At 42.5% G+C, this 20517-nt stretch overlaps 1 protein-coding gene across 4 annotated transcripts in view; it reads right to left on the bottom strand.

The window, feature by feature from the left end:
- The window catches only part of ank2b (ankyrin 2b, neuronal), a 240610-nt gene that overhangs the window by 73598 nt on the left and 146495 nt on the right, over nt 1-20517 (bottom strand). For all 4 annotated transcript variants that reach the window (XM_065025544.1, XM_065025545.1, XM_065025546.1 and 1 more), the window contains exons 2-3: nt 15096-15197; nt 1369-1467 (exon numbers count right to left, since the gene is read on the bottom strand). In XM_065025544.1, the coding sequence (XP_064881616.1) occupies nt 1369-1467; nt 15096-15197 (201 nt within the window). The remainder of the gene's footprint in view (nt 1-1368; nt 1468-15095; nt 15198-20517) is intronic.

Genomic DNA, 20517 nt, shown 5'->3' with positions numbered 1-20517 from the left:
CACACACACACACACACACACACACACACACACACACACAGTCATCACCGCCATCTCATTGTCTACAGGCACTCCTATTCATCATTTTTTTCTCTTCATTAATTCTCTCCATCACTGATTAAAGATGTGACACCCCAAACAGGCATATCCACAGACACCTATGGCTCAGTGATGGAGATAAGGGGGCCTTTCTGAGGTGCACTCCTAATGATGCTGTGACACAGACAGCTAGAAATAATGAAGCTTTATCACTCATAGAGAGCCTTACACCCTCAATGCTTTTAATTAGGACATGTTGAACAAGAAATCAAGTCAAGAGGCTCCTGTTTCAGAGTGGAAATCTGTTTTAAAAAAGTTTGGGATGTTCTGTTGTCAAAATACACATTTAAATGAGTCATGTACAGTAAACACAATTAAATATGCTATAAAACACAAGACAGTAAATTATTTTAAACCTCAAAATACACTACACGTTTGAAATTTCCCGCATTGCAGGAAAGTTCACCTGCAACCGAGTGATCAAATTAAGGTCCTACATCTGTAACATGACAGTCACATGACACCCTAAACATGCTGCTCAGAAGGAATAGACCTTCTCCATGTTCACAGCTTGGCATAACTGCCTCCATGTTCAATGAAACTAGCTGCATCCCTTTTCCTGCCTGCTACACCCTAGTGCTCTGAAGCTAGACAGCACAGTCATGTGACGGCGATAGGTTGCAGTGCAGTGCAGTCCATTGGGTGCTGGTTAGGGATATGGCTGTCTGCCCTGGGTATGGTTGTGTTATCTCACTGTTGGAAAGGTTAAGAGTCAGGTTAATGTAGGGCAAGAGTTGTTTGACGACACTGACCTGGTTAACCCCCGTGTGTGACACTTGAACCACGTTTAGGGCCCTTATTTTGGAGACTGATACCTTGAACGAGCAGACTTTTCAGAGAAATGCATCCCGTTTTTGTGTCGTTTAAAATATTTTACCTCCGTTGTAAAGTACAACATCAAGCCAAAACAAACCAAAGCACAATTGCTTTTCAGTGTAAAACAGCGCATCAGATTTCACAACGGAAGAAAAACAAAATGTGTTATCGTCCATGATCTTTGGAACACTTTCTTTTGACAGCTCATTTGATTATGATATTTCTAGCTATCTTTATTTGTAATCCAAAAGTCCAAAGCAGCTAAGAGAAATATAATCTTAACACTTGACCAGCATGCAAGCTCCTAACAAGCCTTTACCCAGTTGTGGATAAAATGAGTAGTCTACCTACAGCGGACGTGGATGGACGTAGCTCATGTGCTGTAGCTCTTCCTAATTTGATTCTATCCCACTGTGCTAGCGCCACATACGGTAGTGCGGTATGGGAACCCACCTTTGTGGCCGAGTCCACAGCTGAGCCTCTCTCCAGCAGCTCCTGGACCAGCTCCACATGGCCCTCCTTAGCTGCCAGGTGCAACGCGTTGAGCCCATTCTGAGGAAGAAGAGAAGTAGACACGTATAAGAAGATAGGTCAGCCTCAAAACAAAATGGAGGATCGAAACGCTAGAGATAAAGGAAAGAGAAGGGACTGGGTGTACCTCCAGGTCCATAACCTAACAGGGTCCCTTTCCCCTCTCCCAATCTCCCTCTCCTTGTCTTGGCTGTGAAACCGTGTTCTCCTCTCTCACAAATATACACACACACACACTCTCGAGGGAGGTACAGACTGAAATACCAAAGGCAGTACTGGATGTCAGAATTTGTGCCGTGTCACGATGGTTGTGGACTAGGGCCAGTCCAGGATTCACTATGTAGGCCTGGTGGTATTAATAAAGTCAAGCAGTATGTGTGTGCGCGTGTATGTGTGTGTGGCTATCTGGTGTTTGTCACAGGGGTCACTGGTGTGTGATTCAGTTCCTTGAATGCGACTTGCCAGCTATGCTGTCATTTATAGCTAGCTACCTGTCTTTCCAGACACCCATAAGGCTTGACTTTAGATCAGAACATCCGTCCAAGACTAACTCAGATATATCAAGACTCAAGAAGTCGGGAGTTTACAAACACTTAGCTTGGAGTCATTAAATCTCATTTTTCAACCACTCCACAAATTTCTTGTTAACAAACTATAGTTTTGGCAAGTCGGTTAGGACATCTACTCTGTGCATGACACAAGTAATTTTTCCAACAATTATTTACAAACAGATTATTTCACTTATAATTCACTGTATCACAGTTCCAGTGGGTCAGAAGCTTACAATGCCTTGCGAAAGTATTCGGCCCCCTTGAACTTTGCGACCTTTTGCCACATTTCAGGCTTCAAACATAAAGTTATAAAACTGTATTTTTTTGTGAAGAATGTGAATAATTTTCCAAATGCCTGAAGGTACCGCGTTCATCTGTACAAATAATAGTACGCAAGTATAAACACCATGGGACCACGCAGCCGTCATACCACTCAGGAAGGAGATGCGTTCTGTCTCCTAGAGATGAAAGTACTTTGGTGCGAAAAGTGCAAATCAATTCCAGAACAACAGCAAAGGACCTTGTGAAGATGCTGGAGGAAACAGGTACAAAAGTTTCTATATCCACAGTAAAATGAGTCCGATATCGACATAACCTGAAAGGCCGCTCAGCAAGGAAGAAGCCACTGCTACAAAACCGCCATTAAAATGCCAGACTACGGTTTGCAAATGCACATGGGGACAAAGATCGTACTTTTTGGAGAAATGTCCTCTTTTGGCTATAATGACCATCGTTATGTTTGGAGGAAAAAGGGGGAAGCTTGCAAGCCAAAGAACACCATCCCAACCGTGAAGCACGGGGTGGCAGCATCACGTTGTGGGGGTGCTTTGCTGCAGGAGGGACTGGTGCACTTCACAAAATAGATGGCATCATGAGAAAGAAAAATTACGTGGATATAATGATGCAACATCTCAAGACATCAGTCAGGAAGTTAAAGCTTGGTCGCAAATGGGTCTTCCAAATGGATAATGACACCAAGCACACTTCCAAAGTTGTGGCAAAATGGCTTAAGGACAACAATGTCAAGGTATTGGAGTGGCCATCACAAAGCCCTGACCTCAACCCTATAGAAAATGTGTGGGCAGAACTGAAAAGGCCTCCTTGCGAGCAAGGAGGCCTAGAAACCTGACTCAGTTACACCAGCTCTGTCAGGAGGAATAGGCCAAAATTCACCCAACTTATTGTGGGAAGCTTGTGGAAGGCTACCCCAAAATGCTTGACCCAAGTTCAATAATTTAAGGCCAAATACTAATTGAGTGTATGTAAACTTCTGACCCACTGGGAATGTGATGAAATAAATAAAAGCTGAAATACATCACTCTCTCTACTGATCCTAACTGACCTATGACAGGGAATTTTTACCAGGATTAAATGCCAGGAATTGTGAAAGACTGAGTTTAAATGTTTTTTGACTAAGGTGTATGTAAACTTCCGACATCAACTGTACCAACTGGTCCCAGTTCAATTTTTGCTAAAGACTAGTTTATATCCCTCCATAAGTGCCAATATGTTCCTAATAGGAGATTCATGTTTACGTCCTGTTGTTGGGGCAATAAATAGATCCTAAAAGCTTTAGAGGGAGAGAAATTACGATTACATTTCAATATCACTCTGGGCGGATTACCCCGAGGATTAAAGAATCCAAGCATTTGCCAGTTAATTCCCAAAACACCACATCATGAGGGGCCCAAGTAACTTCAATATCCAACCCCAGATGCCAACAACATGACACAACATTTGGATTCTGAGGAGCAACCCTCTCTCATTCCTAAAACTAATCCAGAGTGATTTACAGGAGCAATTGGAGTTAAATGCCTTGCTCAAGGGCACATCAACAGATTTTTCACCTAGTTTGGGGCGTCTCAGTGACCCAGCACTAATTCAGGGAGCGTTTGTCTGCTATTTAAAAAGGGCCGCTCGGTCGATGTGTAATTTCCTCTATAGCCAGGGCAGCCCCAAACAGACTATGTCATGCGGCCCCTGTTCAGACCAAACTGGACTGCTCCTGAGGACCCCTGTAGTCACAGCAAGGCACCCTACAGTGTTTAGTGTCCAATCAACCCCTGTCTATTAAAAAAATAGTTACATATTTTGCAGTCTGCACTGCCCTGAAGGAGAACAAGAAGCATCTTTTTTAAAAGACATGCTGCATTTGACTCAGAAGGGTGCACCATCTGCTCTCTTCTCACTTAGCTTGTCCTCACATCCCTTAGCACTGTCAAAAATATATATTTCTATTGTGTAATTGTAGGGCCTGGCTCCAACATTGTACTGAAGGTTAAACAGAGTGTAAACAAACACCTTACAAACTCCCTGTAGAATGAACCTCTGTTAACCTGTCCTTGGTAACACACTTCACCCTCAGAGATGGCATTGGGAATAACTCAAGGTCAGCCAGACAGGATGCTATAGCACCATAACAGCTGTCACTACCAAAGCAGAATGGAGTGGCCATTTCTGTCCCTATTTCGAATTTATAGATGAATGGCTGCCTCTGTCCCCATGGAAGTTGGTAGGGATGGAGGAAGTGAGGTTGGTTGGTTAACTGCAGGGACAATCTGTATTCACTCCTTCGGGGCGGGGATCCTTCTCCCCACCCTCCCATTCCGATCCCCCCACATTCTCAAAGAAACACCTCCGCCCATGGCGCTCCCATACAGTCCCATCTATCTCTGCTTACAACAACCCCATACTGTATGAGTGTTCATCCATCCTTTAGAGTCTGCAGGCATATCACTCTGTCACACAGTTCCCCAACTTACCTACTGACCACCACAGTCACTCAATCACAGTCATTACATCAGCCTGGCCACAGACGCAATCACTTATGAAAACGTTCTAATCACATAATATAACATTCACCCTAATGTTCCCGCTTGTTATTGTTCTATTATATGCAGATGTAATGTGGTGGAAATCTAATTCATAAGCAGCGGTTGTTTAGAGCAGACGACTCACATGGGGCATTGCAGCAGTCATAACCAGCATAAATAGCAACTAATTAACATGCAGATTGTGAGTTATTATCATTATGAACTATGGTGCTATAACAAATGGAATGCATTACTCATCGAAAGGCAGTTAAAAGTTTACAGTCCGTAGGGGTAACAGGAAAGGGCAAAAAGTAATTAAGTACACTTTTGAGAAGAGCGTTTTCAGTTCAAAAAGGTCAACTTGAAGGAACATATCAAGAACCGAACAATAACACAATAATACAAGTGACAGGTAAATTATATTTGAAAAGTCCACAAAGGAATACATTTCTAGTAGAGTAGAGTAGACCAAATATCTTTCACTAAGAGAATGTCAACTCCACCTCCTGCATTAAGTTGAAAAGAGCTACTGTGTTCCACTAAGGGTTGTCCCTTAACACTTTTTTCAACTTCTATAGTAGAATCATAACGACCACTTCATCATACAAACAAGGTCTTAATGCAGAAATGATGGTTTACAGAGTTTAGTTTGAATTGGGGGTTCAGAGCTGCTGTGTGAGTCTGTGTGGTTGATTGATTGGGTATCCAGACTGTGTTGGATGAACCACAAGGAGCTCTCACGGTCATAGGTGGAGTATTCCATCACTAGTGGCACGGGCAGAGACTTGATGGAAAGACATCCATCTAATGTGGCACCTGCAATGCATTTATAATGTATAAATGCTACTTTAAATGCAGTACCACCATCAAGCTTATATCTCCCATGACTGTGCAGAGGAAATTATGCCAGGGACAAACTGGGAATACATCAGCCTTAAAGATAGGGAGAAACATTGCTATTTGTTACAGAGCAAGAGGCTCTGTGAACAAGGCTTGGCTACAGATAGATGTAGGATCTTAATCTGATCACTCTTGTTGCTGAGAATTTGGATATGCAAATAGTGTATTCGAGGTAGAAAAATGCTTCTAAATAATGTAATTTCCTCTTTAAAATGTCAGACTTTATTTGCCCATAATGAAAAATGTATCAACCCCTACAAAGAAATGTCCATTAGTTATAAATCACCGTAATGATTCACATTTCCTGTTGCCGCAGGATTATTTTCCTGCTGTAGAAAACTGGTTCAAATTAAGATCCTAGTCGTGTAGTAGTCTGGTTGAGTGAAGAGGCCTGGGAGACAGATGAAGGTCATGGGGATGAGGATGGAAGAGCAGATGGTTTCAGCCCGACGCGGCAACGCTAACAACCACAATCTAACTGGCAGCTGTCAAATATAATACCTGACATACAGTCAATGGCTGTTATCATTATCGTATGTCAATTACATTTTTACATTTCAGTCATTCCAGCAGACGCTCTTATCCAGAGAGACTTAAAGTAGCCAGTGCATACGCATACATCTTCATACTTTCTTCATACTGGTCTCCAGTGGGAATCGCACCCACAACCCTGGTATTGCACGTGCCGTCAAAGCCATTTGTATGCCTGTAGTGTGGGGTGTCGGCTCGTTGCTAAGGATGACTGACGTAGTTCCTTATGCTTGCTGGTTGCTAGGATGACGGACAGTTTCACTGTGATCCACTTTGCAAAATTGCATTGCAGACACACGCACATGTCAGCCAATCAAGGGTGTAACAATACAGAACACCTTGAGATTGTTCCAGCTCAATAACTAATATCCGATCACTGGACCATCAGATTCCACAAGCACACTCATCAATCCATCGATTATACCTGTCATATGGTATATGAACCGACAGGAGATGTTAGTGACTAGGGTCCTGTCTCCTCCCCTCTCATCCATCTCTGACTCTGCCTGACACCCACATAGGGCTGTAGTGGTATTCAGACCCTTTGCTATGAACTCGATATTGAGCTCAGGTGCATCCTGTTTCCATTGATCATGCTTGAGATGTTTCTACAACTTGATTGAAGTCCACCTGTTGTAAATTCAATTGATTGGACATGATTTGAAAAGGCCCAAACCTGTTTATATAAGGTACCACAGTTGACTGTGCACGTCAGAGCAAAAACCAAGCTATGAGGTCGAAGGTATTGTCCGTAGAGCTCCAAGACAGGATTGTGTCCATCCACAGATCTGGGGACGGGTACCAAAAGATGTCTGGAGCATTAAAGGTTGCCAAGAACACAGTTGCCTCCATCATACTTAAATGGAAGAAGTTTGGAACCAACAACACTCTTCCTAATGCTGGCCGTCCGGCCAAACTGAAAAATCGGGTGAGAAGGGTCGTGGTCAGTGAAGTGACCAAGAACCCAGTGGTCACTGTGACAGAGCTCCAGAGTTCCTCTGTGGAAATGGGAGAACATTACAGAAGGACAACCATCTCTGCAGCACTCCACCAATTAGGCCTTTATGGTAGAGTGACCAGATGGAAGCCACTCCTCACTAAAAGGCATACGACAGCCCGCTTGGAGTTTGCCAAAAGGCACCTAAAGACTCTCAGACCATGAGAAACAAGATTCTGTCGTCTGATGAAACCAAGATTGGCCTGCATGCCAAGCGTCATGTCTGGAGGAAACCTGGTCTCACGGTATTTGACCGTTTCACGTTTCATATCTCCAGGCCTCCACGCATATGAGCTGCATACCAGCCGCTGATGCGCGCCTTTGGAACATCTCTACATTTTAAGAAAGTCTAATAAATCAATTTAATATACAGCATCACAATAAAGCTTGATTTATTTTAGTCGGGTCTAAAGAAACATGATATGAAGAAAACGTATTTCAGAATAACAGAATATGAGTACTGTGAGTACTGTATGTTATCTGGCTATGCTCCATACCATAGGCTGTATGTAGGCTTGTTCATTTAGCTGACAAGACATGTTTATAAATCCGGTGCCATTATTAGATATATGATTTTATAATAAGAAGAATAGAATTGAACTTATCTGAAAAAAAATAGAAAGGATATTTTTCCCATTCCGGAGCGTGTACGCATATGAAGTGGCTATGTTGAGGTTAAAAGGGATCATTTGAAATGGATCCCATATGCTAGATTTACTTGGCAACTATAGGTTGTGAATGACACAAACCGTAAGAACTTCTTCAAAACATAGATTGGCTACATGATGCGGCTGTAGGCTAAGTCGCAAACTCAATGGGGAGGGACAGGAGCAGGGGAAAAACATGTCATCTGTATGCACTCGAATTGCGAATGGAGGCGCGAACGCGGTCCGTTTTCCAATGACGCCTGGAAGGCCACTTTGGTTTTATAGTGGAGCTGTGCTTAATATGAGCAGCTGAGAAATAAACATAGGAACACTTATTTTCACTCCAGGCATCAACCACTGTTGGAGGAGAATGCTCGGGTGATATTCCGCCCAAACTCCATATGCCATGGGCACTCCAACTCTGTTCCTGCAGCTACCGAGTGCTTCATTTGGGAAACCTGCACAATCAATGAACCAACAGCATTGCCTATGGCTCTCTCCCATCATGGATAGACATTTTGGAGGTAGCATAAGGTAACCAGAATGTATAAGGTAACCAGAATGACTCGTGACTGCCGGTATGCTGGTAATATGGTCACCGCAACAGCCCTACACCCCATTCGTCCAGGTCCCTGTCACTGTGTGAAGGTCACTGTTCTACTGTTACATTCCAGGAGGGGAGGGGCAGCCGGACTGACCATATGGAAGGAGAGGGGGAGGGAGGGGGTTCGGAAAAGGGGAGGGGAGAGACCAGAGAGAATGTAGATATAGGAGGACTAGTGTGAAATAGGAAATCAGTGTTTGTGACAGTGGATCTGCATTGTTAGAAACATACTTTATCTGACATAGCAATCTGACTTGGTTTATGAAGCAGAACATCTATATGTTCTTGACATTATACAGTAGATAACTAGCTCAGATCACTGCATCAAAGCACACGCATTCAGATGTGCTGCCAGATGTGGGAGAAATAGAAAGAGAGAGACAGAGACAGAGTGTGTGTATACTGTATGTGAGCGAGAGAGAGAGGGTGGCTGGCCCCTCACCTTACCTATCTAGATTGCTTTGGCTTTGTGAGGACAACTGTGTGTGCCTGTCTGTGTCTGTATGGTAGGGTTTAGACACATAGCCCAAACAACCGCTCACACACACCCCGTGGCCATGTGACTGTTGTTTATCAGCTTGACCACCGTGACCATGGTGGTTGTCAAGGCCAGATTATTTACATCCTAACAGTTGTCTGTGACCCACGTCAGGGTGCCCCCCCCCCAGCCCCGCGATGAGGAACGTTAATGGGTTGGAGGAGGAACAGATAATGGTCATGCGCCTCCTAAATTAAGACCCACCAGCCTCTCAGGGGAGAGGTATGCTCCAGAAATAGGGAATGTAATGGAAAACTACAGTTGAAATCTGGAGTTTACATACACCTTACAGGCTGACTACACCGCTCGCGTCACGTGCACGAGCATTGCAAAATAAACGTAGAAATCTATGTTATTCAATTATTACACCCATACTGCTCGTGCGCGCCAACGAGAGTCTGCGTTGCCAAGGGCTAAAATAGAAATCAGTTATATTTCTGACGCAGAGGGCGCTGCAAGTCCTGCCTCTCCAATCTCCTCATTGGTTTATAGAAGCAGGTACCCACGTGCCATCTCCTCATTGTTTATACCCACATGGGTGACTGAAAGACGAACGAGGTCAGTTGCGGTAATGCACCTAATTTATGGAAGTTGTTAATCGCAATATAAAGTCAAGAGAAGAAAAGGCCTGGAAGGAAGAGAGATGACTAGAAAAGATTCGGTTGACAGTTTTATGTGTGGATTATTTGGCGGAGTAGAGGACCTTGTGCATTTCAGGTAAAATCACAACTCAATGTTTATATCCCAGGACAAATTAGCTAGCAACAGCAAGCTAGCTAAATATGACAAATTAGCTAGCAAGTGCAAACTAACTAGCTAAATTGCCATAAATGTTTAATGCTTTTCAACCTGCACCCAAATTAATATAATTGTTTCAGAGTTTGTTTTGATATTTTAACCTGCGTGTCGTGGGTCAGAAGTTTACATACACTCAATTAGTATTTGGTAGCATTGCCTTAAATTGTTTAACTAGGGTCAAACGTTTCGGGTAGCCCACAATAAGTTGGGTGAATTTTGGCCCATTCCTCCTGTAACTGAGTCAGGTTTGTAAGGCCTCTTTGCTCGCACATGCTTTTTCAGTTCTGCCCACAAATTTTCTATAGGATTGAGGTCAGGGCTTTGTGATGGCCACTCCAATACCTTAACTTTGCTATCCTTAAGTCATTTTGCCACAACTTTGGAATTATGCTTGGGGTCAATGTCCATTTGGAAGACCCATTTGCGACCAAGCTTTAACTTCCTGACTGATGTCTTAACTTCTTATGGCTGGGGGGTATTGAGTAGCTTGGATGAATAAGTTGCCCAAACTAAACGGCCTGCTCCTCAGTCTCAGTTGCTAATATATGCATATTATTATTAGTATTGGATAGAAAACACTCTAAAATTTCCCAAACTGTCAAAATATTGTCTGTGAGTATAACAGAACTGATATTGCAGGCGAAACCCTGAGGAAAATCAAATCAGGAAGTGTCTTCTATTTTCAAAACTCCATGTTCCATAGCCTGCCTTTGCTCCATTTAAAGGTATATGAACCAGATTCCTTTTCCTATCGCTTCCTCAAGGTGTCAACAGTCTCTAGACATAGTTTCAGGCTTTTATTTTGAAAAATGAGCGAGAACGATAACATCGCGTCATTGTATGGCCGGATGCCAGTAGCGTTTTATATGTGTAACAGAGTTTGGGCAGCCATTGTCTCTGCCTCTCCTACTGATAAAGACAGTTGCGGTTGATATATTATCGATTATATATTTTAAAAACAAGTATTGATTATAAAAAACGTTTGACATGTTTCTGTGGACATTACGGAAACTATTTGGAATTTGTCTGCGTTGTCGTGACCGCTCTTTCCTGTGGATTTCTGAACGGGCCAAACAAACGGAGGTATTTTGGATATAAAAATAATCTTTATGGAACAAACGGAACATTTATTGTGTAACTGGGAGTCTCGTGAGTGAAAACATCCGAAGATCATCAAAGGTAACCGATTAATTTGATTGCTTTTCTGATTTTCGTGACCAAGCTACTTGATGCTAGTTGTACATAATGTTTTGTCGAGCGATCGATAAACTTACACAAACTCTTGGATTGCTTTCGCTGTAAAGCATATTTTCAAAATCTGACATGACAGGTGGATTAACAAAAGGCTAAACTGTGTTTTCCTATATTGCACTTGTAATTTCATGAATATAAATATTTTTTGTAATATTGTTTGCATGTGGCGCTATGCAATTCAGTGGTTGTTGATGACAATTATCACATTAACGGGATGGCAGCCATAAGAAGTTAAGATGTTGCTTCAATATATCCACATCATTTTCCTTTCTCATGACGCCATCTATTTTGTGTGCACCAGTCCCTCCTGCAGCAAAGCACCCCCACAACATGATGCTGCCACCCCCGTGCTTCACGGTTGGGATGGTGTTGTTCGGCTTGCTAGCCTCCTCCTTTTTCCTCCAAACATAACGATGGGCATTATGGCTAAAGAGATATATTTTTGTTTCATCAGACCAGAGGACATTTCTCCAAAAAGGACGATCTTTGTCCCCATGTGCAGTTGCAAACTGTAGTCTGGCTTTTTTATGGCGGTTTTGGAGCAGTGGCTTCTTCCTTGCTGAGAGGCCTTTCAGGTTATGTCGATATAGGACTTGTTTTACTGTGGATATAGATACTTTTGTACCCGTTTCCTCCAGCATCTTCACAAGGTCCTTTGCTGTTGTTCTGTGATTGATTTGCACTTTTCGCACCAAAGTACATTCATCTTTTCGCACCAAAGTACAGAACGCGTCTCCTTCCTGAGTCATATGATGGCTGCTTGGTCCCATGGTGTTTATACTTGTGTACTATTGCTTGTACAGATGAACGTGGTACCTTCAGGCGTTTGGAAATTTCCCCCAAGGGTGAACCAGACTTGTGGAGGTCTACAATTTATTTTCTGAGGTCTTGGCTGATTTCTTTTGATTTCCCCACGATGTCAAGCAAGGAGACACTGAGTTTGAAAGTAGGCCTTGAAATACATCCACAGGTACACCTCCAATTGACTCAAATTATGTCAATTAGCCTATTAGAAGCTTCTAAAGCCATGACATCATTTTCTGGAAATTTCCAAGCTGTTTAAAGGCACAGTCAACTTAGTGTATGTAAACTTCTGACCCACTGGAATTGTGATCCAGTGAATTATAAGTGAAATAATTATGAGTGAAATATTCAAATTATTTGTGTCATGCACAAAGTAGATGTCCTAACCAACTTGCCAAAACTATAGTTTGTTAACAAGACATTTGTGGAGTGGTTGAAAAATGAGTTTTAATGACTCCAACCTTAGTGTATGTAAACTTCCGACTTCAACTGTAGCTGATATAACACTGGGATGATCAATAGCTGTAAATCTATGCAAATGTAATTTCTACAATGGGATATAGTAGACTTTGTCACATCCCACAGGTTTAATTAGGAATAGAGGCAGGATATTGAGAGAGAAAGGTAGAGAAATTTGATTTGATTTGATTTGAGAGAGAGAGAGAGAGACAGAGAGAGAGAGACAGAGAGGAAGGGAGAGAGAGAGAGAGAGAGAGAGAGAGAGAGAGAGAGAGAGAGAGAGAAGAAAAATGACAGAAGGAAACACCAATGACCCTAAACTCACTGATCCATCCCCTCCTGCCAGTGGCCAGTAATTAAAGTGGAACTAACAGCGTTTTAGCAACATGAAATCTTATTAAAATCTGTTCATATAGACCCCCAGGAAGAATATGACACCTTTTTTTATTACATTTCCTGAAAAGCGAGCACTTAGATATGGTCATCTTCACGTTTTCGTTAATTCATAGAATGTTTGGGAATTACATATAGTGAGGCATTTGTGAAAATTCTAGAGAAATATAGAGTGGGAAAGAGGCCATGCCTTTGGACAATTAATAGACACTGCAGGAAATAAAACCTAATAAAAACATCTGTCTTGTCCAAGACCGGAATCTACGCTGACTGGTACGACATAGCCAATCAGAGCTAAGTAGGCCTATATGCAAATAATCCATTTGCCACACGGGCCTGCCTTCATTCACTTTGAACTGGACTGTGTGTTTACAGGCAGTAGCAACAGCGTGACTTTAGACCATTAGAACGCTTTCGCCAAAAGACACAAAATACACCTGAATCGATTCCTGCAAATATGTAAATACCACGGGAGTCCTCTTACATTTGGGAACTTCACAGTCCTATTGATCAAACAACCATGGAAAGGTAGACTTTCCCTCCCTCGGATGCCAATGCACATCAACAATAACAAGATCCACAACTAATGCTAGCCAGAGCGAGTTGGCCATCAAGCTAGTTGGCTGTCAAAATTGCACTGAAATTATAGGGAATAGTAGCCTGCTCGTCCTTCTGCATCTTGCCTGCCAATGTATGCTTGTCCCAACCCACGTGTTGACAAATGAATGGGAATTTGCCTGCCTGCCCGCCCATTTGATTGATGCCAAATACATTTCATTGACAGCTAAGAGACTAAGTGTGGATAACAGTCATTCAAGTTCAGCATTGCTAGCTAGCTAGCAAAGCGATTCACATTTCTTGCTAGCTAACCAAATGACACCTGAATCTCTAGCTGTAGCCAGTGAAAAAATATTTGAGTTCTTTACGATAGCCACATTAGCAGCTAATTATCATTTCATTTTTGGGGGGTAAATACAGGCAAATATATTGATAAAAGTCACCTTGTCCAAGAGAGATTTACACGGTTATCATGCCAGGGTAGGCCTATAGGAAACACAGCCCTAATTTTAAGTGTTTCTACAATCCTTTATGAGAAAAATGTATGGCAAAAAAAAACAAAAAAACGGTTGGAACCATTGCCTTGTTTGACTGCTGTGGTTCTCTATCGCAAAATAAACATCAATCCCGTTCTACTTCACTGGGTGTCTCTCATATACACCAATGCAATAGAAGCGGGGTCTGGTCTACTTAGTTCATTGACTTTCATTTTCAATACACTCCTCACCCTTACCTCTTCTCCTCTTGTTTTATCCCTCCTTCCATCTATATACTTAACATTCTGCTTATTTTACCTAAAGGAGACGCATGGTGGATTTACGAGAGGTCAGAGTTATAGATTCAGAGTGACGGATTTAGATGTTATTGATTCATTGATTTTTCAATGTTAATATTGGCAGTATTTAAAATACACCCTTTTGGTGTTGATCTTACTGACAGAAACGTACAAGAAAACAAGACAAATCAAAACTTTGATTTAGCTTGTTTTCTTTATAAAGGGAAGCACATTGCCATTCCCTGTCCTAGATTTGCTCAGTGAAAGCTATTGTCAGACATTACGTAAAAGTATTGCCTTGCAAAAGCGCCTGTTTAATAATGAACCCTGAATGACAGAGGATCTTTACTCCTAATGTAATCACGCAGACAGCCTCCTTCAAGATGACAATGATTGCATTTTAGAGAGAACGGCAAATACACAGCGCTCAAGGAGACTGAGCCCATCCCTCTCTTAATCTGAGAACAATGTTAATTGTAGAGACTCGAGTGTAGTGATTAGGAATACAGCCAAACAGTCAAATGTTTTGTGTTTAATCACTAACAGGCCAACCCACACTGATCACATTACGTGGTTACCATAGCTCCCAGAGATTAGTTATTTATTTGAAGTTACTTTTGCTATAGAGAGTTGAATCAATGTTATGTTTTGGTAGTACACATACGGTACAGTACAGTAAGCCTCATTCCTCCCAGTGGACAGAGATAGAACGGCAACCCTCACACCGTAGACAGATTGGCATTAGGACTGATGATCAAAGGAGAGATCCCAAGAGCTAAAAGAGTTATTGAACAGAAGGTGTAAGATTGATCGCCTGGGTGACTAAGAGAGAGAACTGGCCACCATTTTGGCTCCACAGAGACCCACAGCCACAGAGACCAATGAACGGCACAATCAAGACAAACAAATGACGTGTCCTGTCTACCGTAAATCGGGTTCTGAGTTATCACAAATCTTTTTATGTTTTATTCATGGCGCCCGTGTACACATGTGCGCATGCGTGTGTGCATGTCCACTAGTCTCTTACCTGATTACAGGTGCCTATGTCCACTCCCCCCTTCAGGTACTCCAGAACCTTGTCGATGTTCCCCGCCCTTGCCGCTCGTAAGAAGCTGGTGTTGCTGTCCGACTGGAGAAGAACAAACAGAATAAATACGTTAGAACAATGTTAGGACCCATTTAGAACAACGTTGGCCCAAGTTAACCGCTGTTTTGAACTGCTTTGAAATAGGTCCGTTTTTATTACTTCTAGAATAGATTGAGTGACTGCTTAGCATACGGCACTCTACCACTTGTTTGAGTGGTGAGACACACTTTAATGCCAATTATGCCAACCTGCACAGGCAAAACAGCCCCTGAGACTCAAAGACAAACACTAATTAGAAGTCCCTACGGAGCCTGGTGGCAGTGTCACTCATTTTCTGCAGTCATCAACACCTGCACTGAATCAGCATTTTCCAATCTGAGTGAAATAGTGTATAATGTTACACACAGGAATACAACTGAGGGAATGTCCTCTACTTTTATTCACTGAGGCAGACTAAGCTGGAGACGGACCTAAACTTTCGATCGTAGTGGCAGTAAGTCAGCGTTTCCCCTCTCGTTCCCAAAACACACCCTGGCACACACATACAGAAACAGAACTGCAGAACCACAGCTTCCTCTCTCCTCTGTGAGTAGGGGGTAGAATGTACTCCCTAAAGTAGTCCTGCTCCCTGACAACCAGCCTGTGCTGGTAACGGGGAACCTGATTGAAGTAGCGTTCTGGCTAGCAAGGCTAGCTATCTCCCAGAGACACTCAGCGAGTGAGACAGGGCCAGAGATAGTTCCATCACGCAGCATAGCACAGCTCAGCCCAAACCCAGACCGAGGATATGCCCACTCCTCTGACCCAATCTGTCACTCATTCACTTACACTGCAGTACAGAGACTCCGGACCCAGAGTTAATACATACTCTGGACTGTAACACAAACTCTGAGCTTGTTCATGGTTTAAAAAACACACTCAGATCTGTAAATGTGGGGAGTACTATGTTATACCGAACTGCATAAGTGAATGCATACGTATGAAGAATTACCGTGCCCCCAGTTACTGATCAATGCTTTACAACGTATCTAAGGGCAGTAATGAGAGACACATTGTGATGATTTGTCTTGGTTTAACCTGCAGCAGCGGTTCTGTGTGTGGATGCTGCAGAGAACTGCACTGCATCATTCAGACCGGACACAACAATACGCAGCACAACCAAACAGGAGCTAAATCGTGAGACTGAGCAGCATGATGGCGAGTTGAGCTCTGTTAGCTGAGTGAATACACATGGAATCTTGTAGTAAGCAAAAAAGTGTTAAACAAATCCAAATATATTTTATATTTGAGATTCTTCAAACAAGCCACGTTTTGCCTTGATGACAGCTTTGCACACTCTTGGTACTCCCTCAACCAGCTTCACCTGGAATGCTTTTCCTACAGTCTTGAAGGAGTTCCCAAAATATGCTGGGCACTTGTTGGCTACTTTTCCTTCACTCTACAGTCCAACTCATCCTAAATCATTAATGGGGTTGAGGTCTGGTGATAGTGGAGGCCAGGTCATCTGATGAAGCACTCCATCACTCTCCTTCTTGGTCAAATAGCCCTTACACAGCCTGGATGTGTGTTTTTGGTCATTGTCCTGTTGAAAACCAAATGATAGTGGGACTAAGTGCAAACCAGATGCAATGACGTATCACTCCAGAATGCTGTGGTAGCCATGCTGGTTAAGTGTACCTTAAATTCTAAATAAATCACTGACATTGTCACCAGCAAAGCACCCACACACCATCACACCTCTTCCTCCATACTTCATGGTGAGAACCACACATGATCATTCATTCACCTACTCTGTGTCTCACAAAGACAAGGCAATTGGAACCAAAAATCTCACATTTTGATTCATCAGACCAAAGGACAGATTTCCACTGGTCTGATGTCCATTGCTTGTGTTTCTTGGCACAAGCAAGTCTCTTCTTATTATTGGTGTCCTTTAGTAGTGGTTTCTTTGCAGCAATTCGACCACGAAGGCCTGATTCATGCAGTCTCCTCCTAACAGTTGATGTTGAGATGTGTCTGTGAGATGTGTCTGTTACACAGATGTGTCTGTTACTGCATTTATTTGGGCTGCAATGTCTGAGGCTGGTAACTCTAATGAACTCATCCTCTTCAGCAGAGGTAACTCTGTGTCTTCCTTTCCTGTGGCGGTCCTCATGAGAGACAGTTTCATCATAGCACTTGATGGTTTTTGCGACTGCACTTTAAATTTTCCGTATTGACTGACCTTCATGTCCTAAAGTAATAATGGACTGTCATTTCTCTTTGCTTATTTGTGCTGCACTTAATATGGACTTTGTCTTTTACCAAATAGGCCTATCTTCTGTATACCACCATACCACCCTATCTTGTCACAACACAACTGATTGGCTCAAACGAAATTCCACAAATTAACTTTTAACAAGGCACACCTGTTAATTGAAATGCATTCCAGGTGACTACCTCATGAAGCTGGTTGACAGAATGCCAAGAGTGTGCATAGCTGTCATCAAGGCAAAGGGTGGCTACTTTGAAGAATCTCAAATATAAAAATCTATATTTTGATTTGTTTAACACTTTTTTGGTTACTACATGATTCCATATGTGTTATTTCATAGTTTTGATGTCTTCACTATCATTCTACAATGTAGAAAATAGGGGTCTCCTGGGGGTCTCCTGGGATCTCCTGGAGACGTGCTCAGATGATTTCTCTAGGGAGGGATATCTCTGCTCTATATATCTGACAGAAGGAGAGGTCCAGAGGAACAGCTTGTGGGTTGTCCAGCCAGCCCACAGGGGTAGGATGGTATTGTTACACCAACCAAATTCCCTTTAATATCAACCCTCTGCACCTTGCATGTTAAAGAGCAGCATTTACAGCTCACCTAAGGGAACCACTTCAACATGTAAGAAGTTAATGAGTAGCAGCCATTTTGTTTTTATGAATCATATTACCATTTCTTGCTGAATAATGTTTCTCACTGTCTCTCTGTACAAACCACACATGGATATCAGAGAAGGGAAGTGTGGTCATCTCAAAGCCGCAATAGGTCACTGTGCCCGTGTACACTGACTGGAAGACAGTGTCAGAATTGTACTCAGCTACATTATACAATGGTACCATTAGGCCCACAGGACAGAGGAGTAGAAAAGACAGATCAAATCCCCAGTCAGATTCCTAGCTGCCGAGTCACATTATGCAAAGGCAGAGAGGGTGGAGAGATGAGAATGAATTAAGAAAAGAGAGGGTGTTTTATGGCTTTGCGGGTGAATGAACACTCCTACGTGGAATCGTGATATTAAGGAGAGGTAGAGAGTAGAGAGAGAGAGAGAGCGAGAGAGAGAGAGAGAGAGAGAGAGAGAGATTGGAAAAACAGAGAGTGGGAAGGAGGTAACTTACTCAATCAGATATGAAGGTCTTTGGTAAATGTGTTCATTCACAGGCCATTCTTTACAGAGACAAAATGAACACTTCTTACTGTGTTACCCTTCATTTATAAATCAAGCACAGCAGGTTCATACAGGAAACACGAGTGTCATATCAGCTGATATTGCCTCCAATTAGATTCATCACACTACCTTAATATGGAGGTATATTAGTCGACCAGGTTGCACACACATTCTTTGATGGTCCTTGCTATCCGGAATCCTTGAGACGTCCAACTCTGACGTCACCCCAATTGAAGTTGACATTTAAAAATGCGTTAAAGTATGGGTTACGTTTAGGGTAGTGGCATCCCAAGGATGCTGGTTAAGTATGCCTTGAATTTTAAATAAATCACTGACAGTGTCACCTGCAAAGCACCCCCACACCATCACACCTCCTCCTCCATGCTTCACGGTGGGAACCACACATGCGGAGATCATCCGTTCAGCTACTCTGTCTCACAAAGACACGGCGGTTGGAACCAAAAATCTCACATTTGGACTCATCAGACCAAAGGACAGATTTACAACAGTCTAATTGCTTGTGTTTCTTGGCCCAAGCAAGTCTCTGCTTCTTATTGGTGTTCTTTAGTAGTGGTTTCTTTACAGCAATTTGACCTGATTCAAGGCCTGATTCACGCAGTCTCCTCTAAACAGTTGATGTTGAGATGTGTCTGTTACATAAAATCAGTGAAGCATATTTTTGGGCTGCAATTTCTGAAGCTGGTAACTCTAATGAACTTATCCTATGCAGCAGAGGTAACTCTGGGTCTTCCTTTCCTGTGGCTGTCCTCATGAGAGGCAGTTTCATCATAGCTCTTGATGGTTTTTGCGACTGCACTTGAAGAAACTTTCAAGGTTCTTGAAATGTTCCGGATTGACTGACCTTCATGTCTTAAAGTAATGATGGCCTGTCGTTGCTCTTTGATTATTTGAGCTGTTCTTGCCATAATATGGACTTTGTCTTTTACCAAATAGGCCTATCTTCTGTATACCACCCCTACCTTGTCACAACACAACTGATTGGTTCAAACGCATTAAGAAGGAATTATATTCAACAAATTAACTTCAACATGGCACACCTGTTACTTGAAATGCATTCCAGGTGACGACCTCATGAAGCTGGTGGAGAGAATGCCAAGAGTGTGCAAAGCTGTCATCAAGGCAAAGGTTGGCTACTTTAAAGAATCTCAAATATAAAATATATATTGATTTATCTAACCCTATTTTGGTTACTGCATGATTTCATGTGTGTTATTTCATAGTTTTGAAGTCTTCACTGTTATTCTACAATGTAGAAAATAGTTCAAATAAAGAAAAACTCTAGTTGTAGTCAAACTTTTGACTGGTACTGTATATCACTGGGAATTTCAACCGAACCCGTGAAGCGTGACATCACATTACTGACCATGTCATTTCAGCTTCAAAAGCCTCCCTAAACTGAGATTGCATAAAACAATAATTTACACAGAGTAGAATGTGTGTGGAGAATTTACATTATAAATAAAGTAAATATTGTATCCCACGACGACCGTCCAACGACCAATGCTGTTGGAAACATGCTCGGCCCTCCCAGTTACCATGGAGACAAGCGGCCCTGCCTCTCTTGGTAACCATGACAACTGTTTTTTCTCTCTCTCTCTCTATTTCTCTCTCTGGGGTGCGGTGGAACCTAAGAGTTCACACATAGCTCATTTAACTACTTTATTTTACCATAAGAGCCATTTTTTCAGACTTGTAATGTGGCAAACTCACTCAACATTACACCAGTGCTGATAGGGGAAGTACAGGCTTGTAACACGCTCAACAACCTCATGTGTGATACAGATGTACCTAGGCACTAACCTAACCTGGTCCCCTCTACCAAAGATAGAACATCTCAGCCGTGTGTGTGGGTCACCGCACTGCCCTAAGCCACAACCACCACAGCCTAGCGTGATTAAGTTGTCGCCCTTAAAAA

This window comes from Oncorhynchus nerka, linkage group LG12 (assembly GCF_034236695.1).
Source record: "Oncorhynchus nerka isolate Pitt River linkage group LG12, Oner_Uvic_2.0, whole genome shotgun sequence".
Lineage (NCBI taxonomy): Eukaryota > Metazoa > Chordata > Actinopteri > Salmoniformes > Salmonidae > Oncorhynchus > Oncorhynchus nerka.
This window is presented reverse-complemented; position numbering and strand designations above follow the sequence as displayed.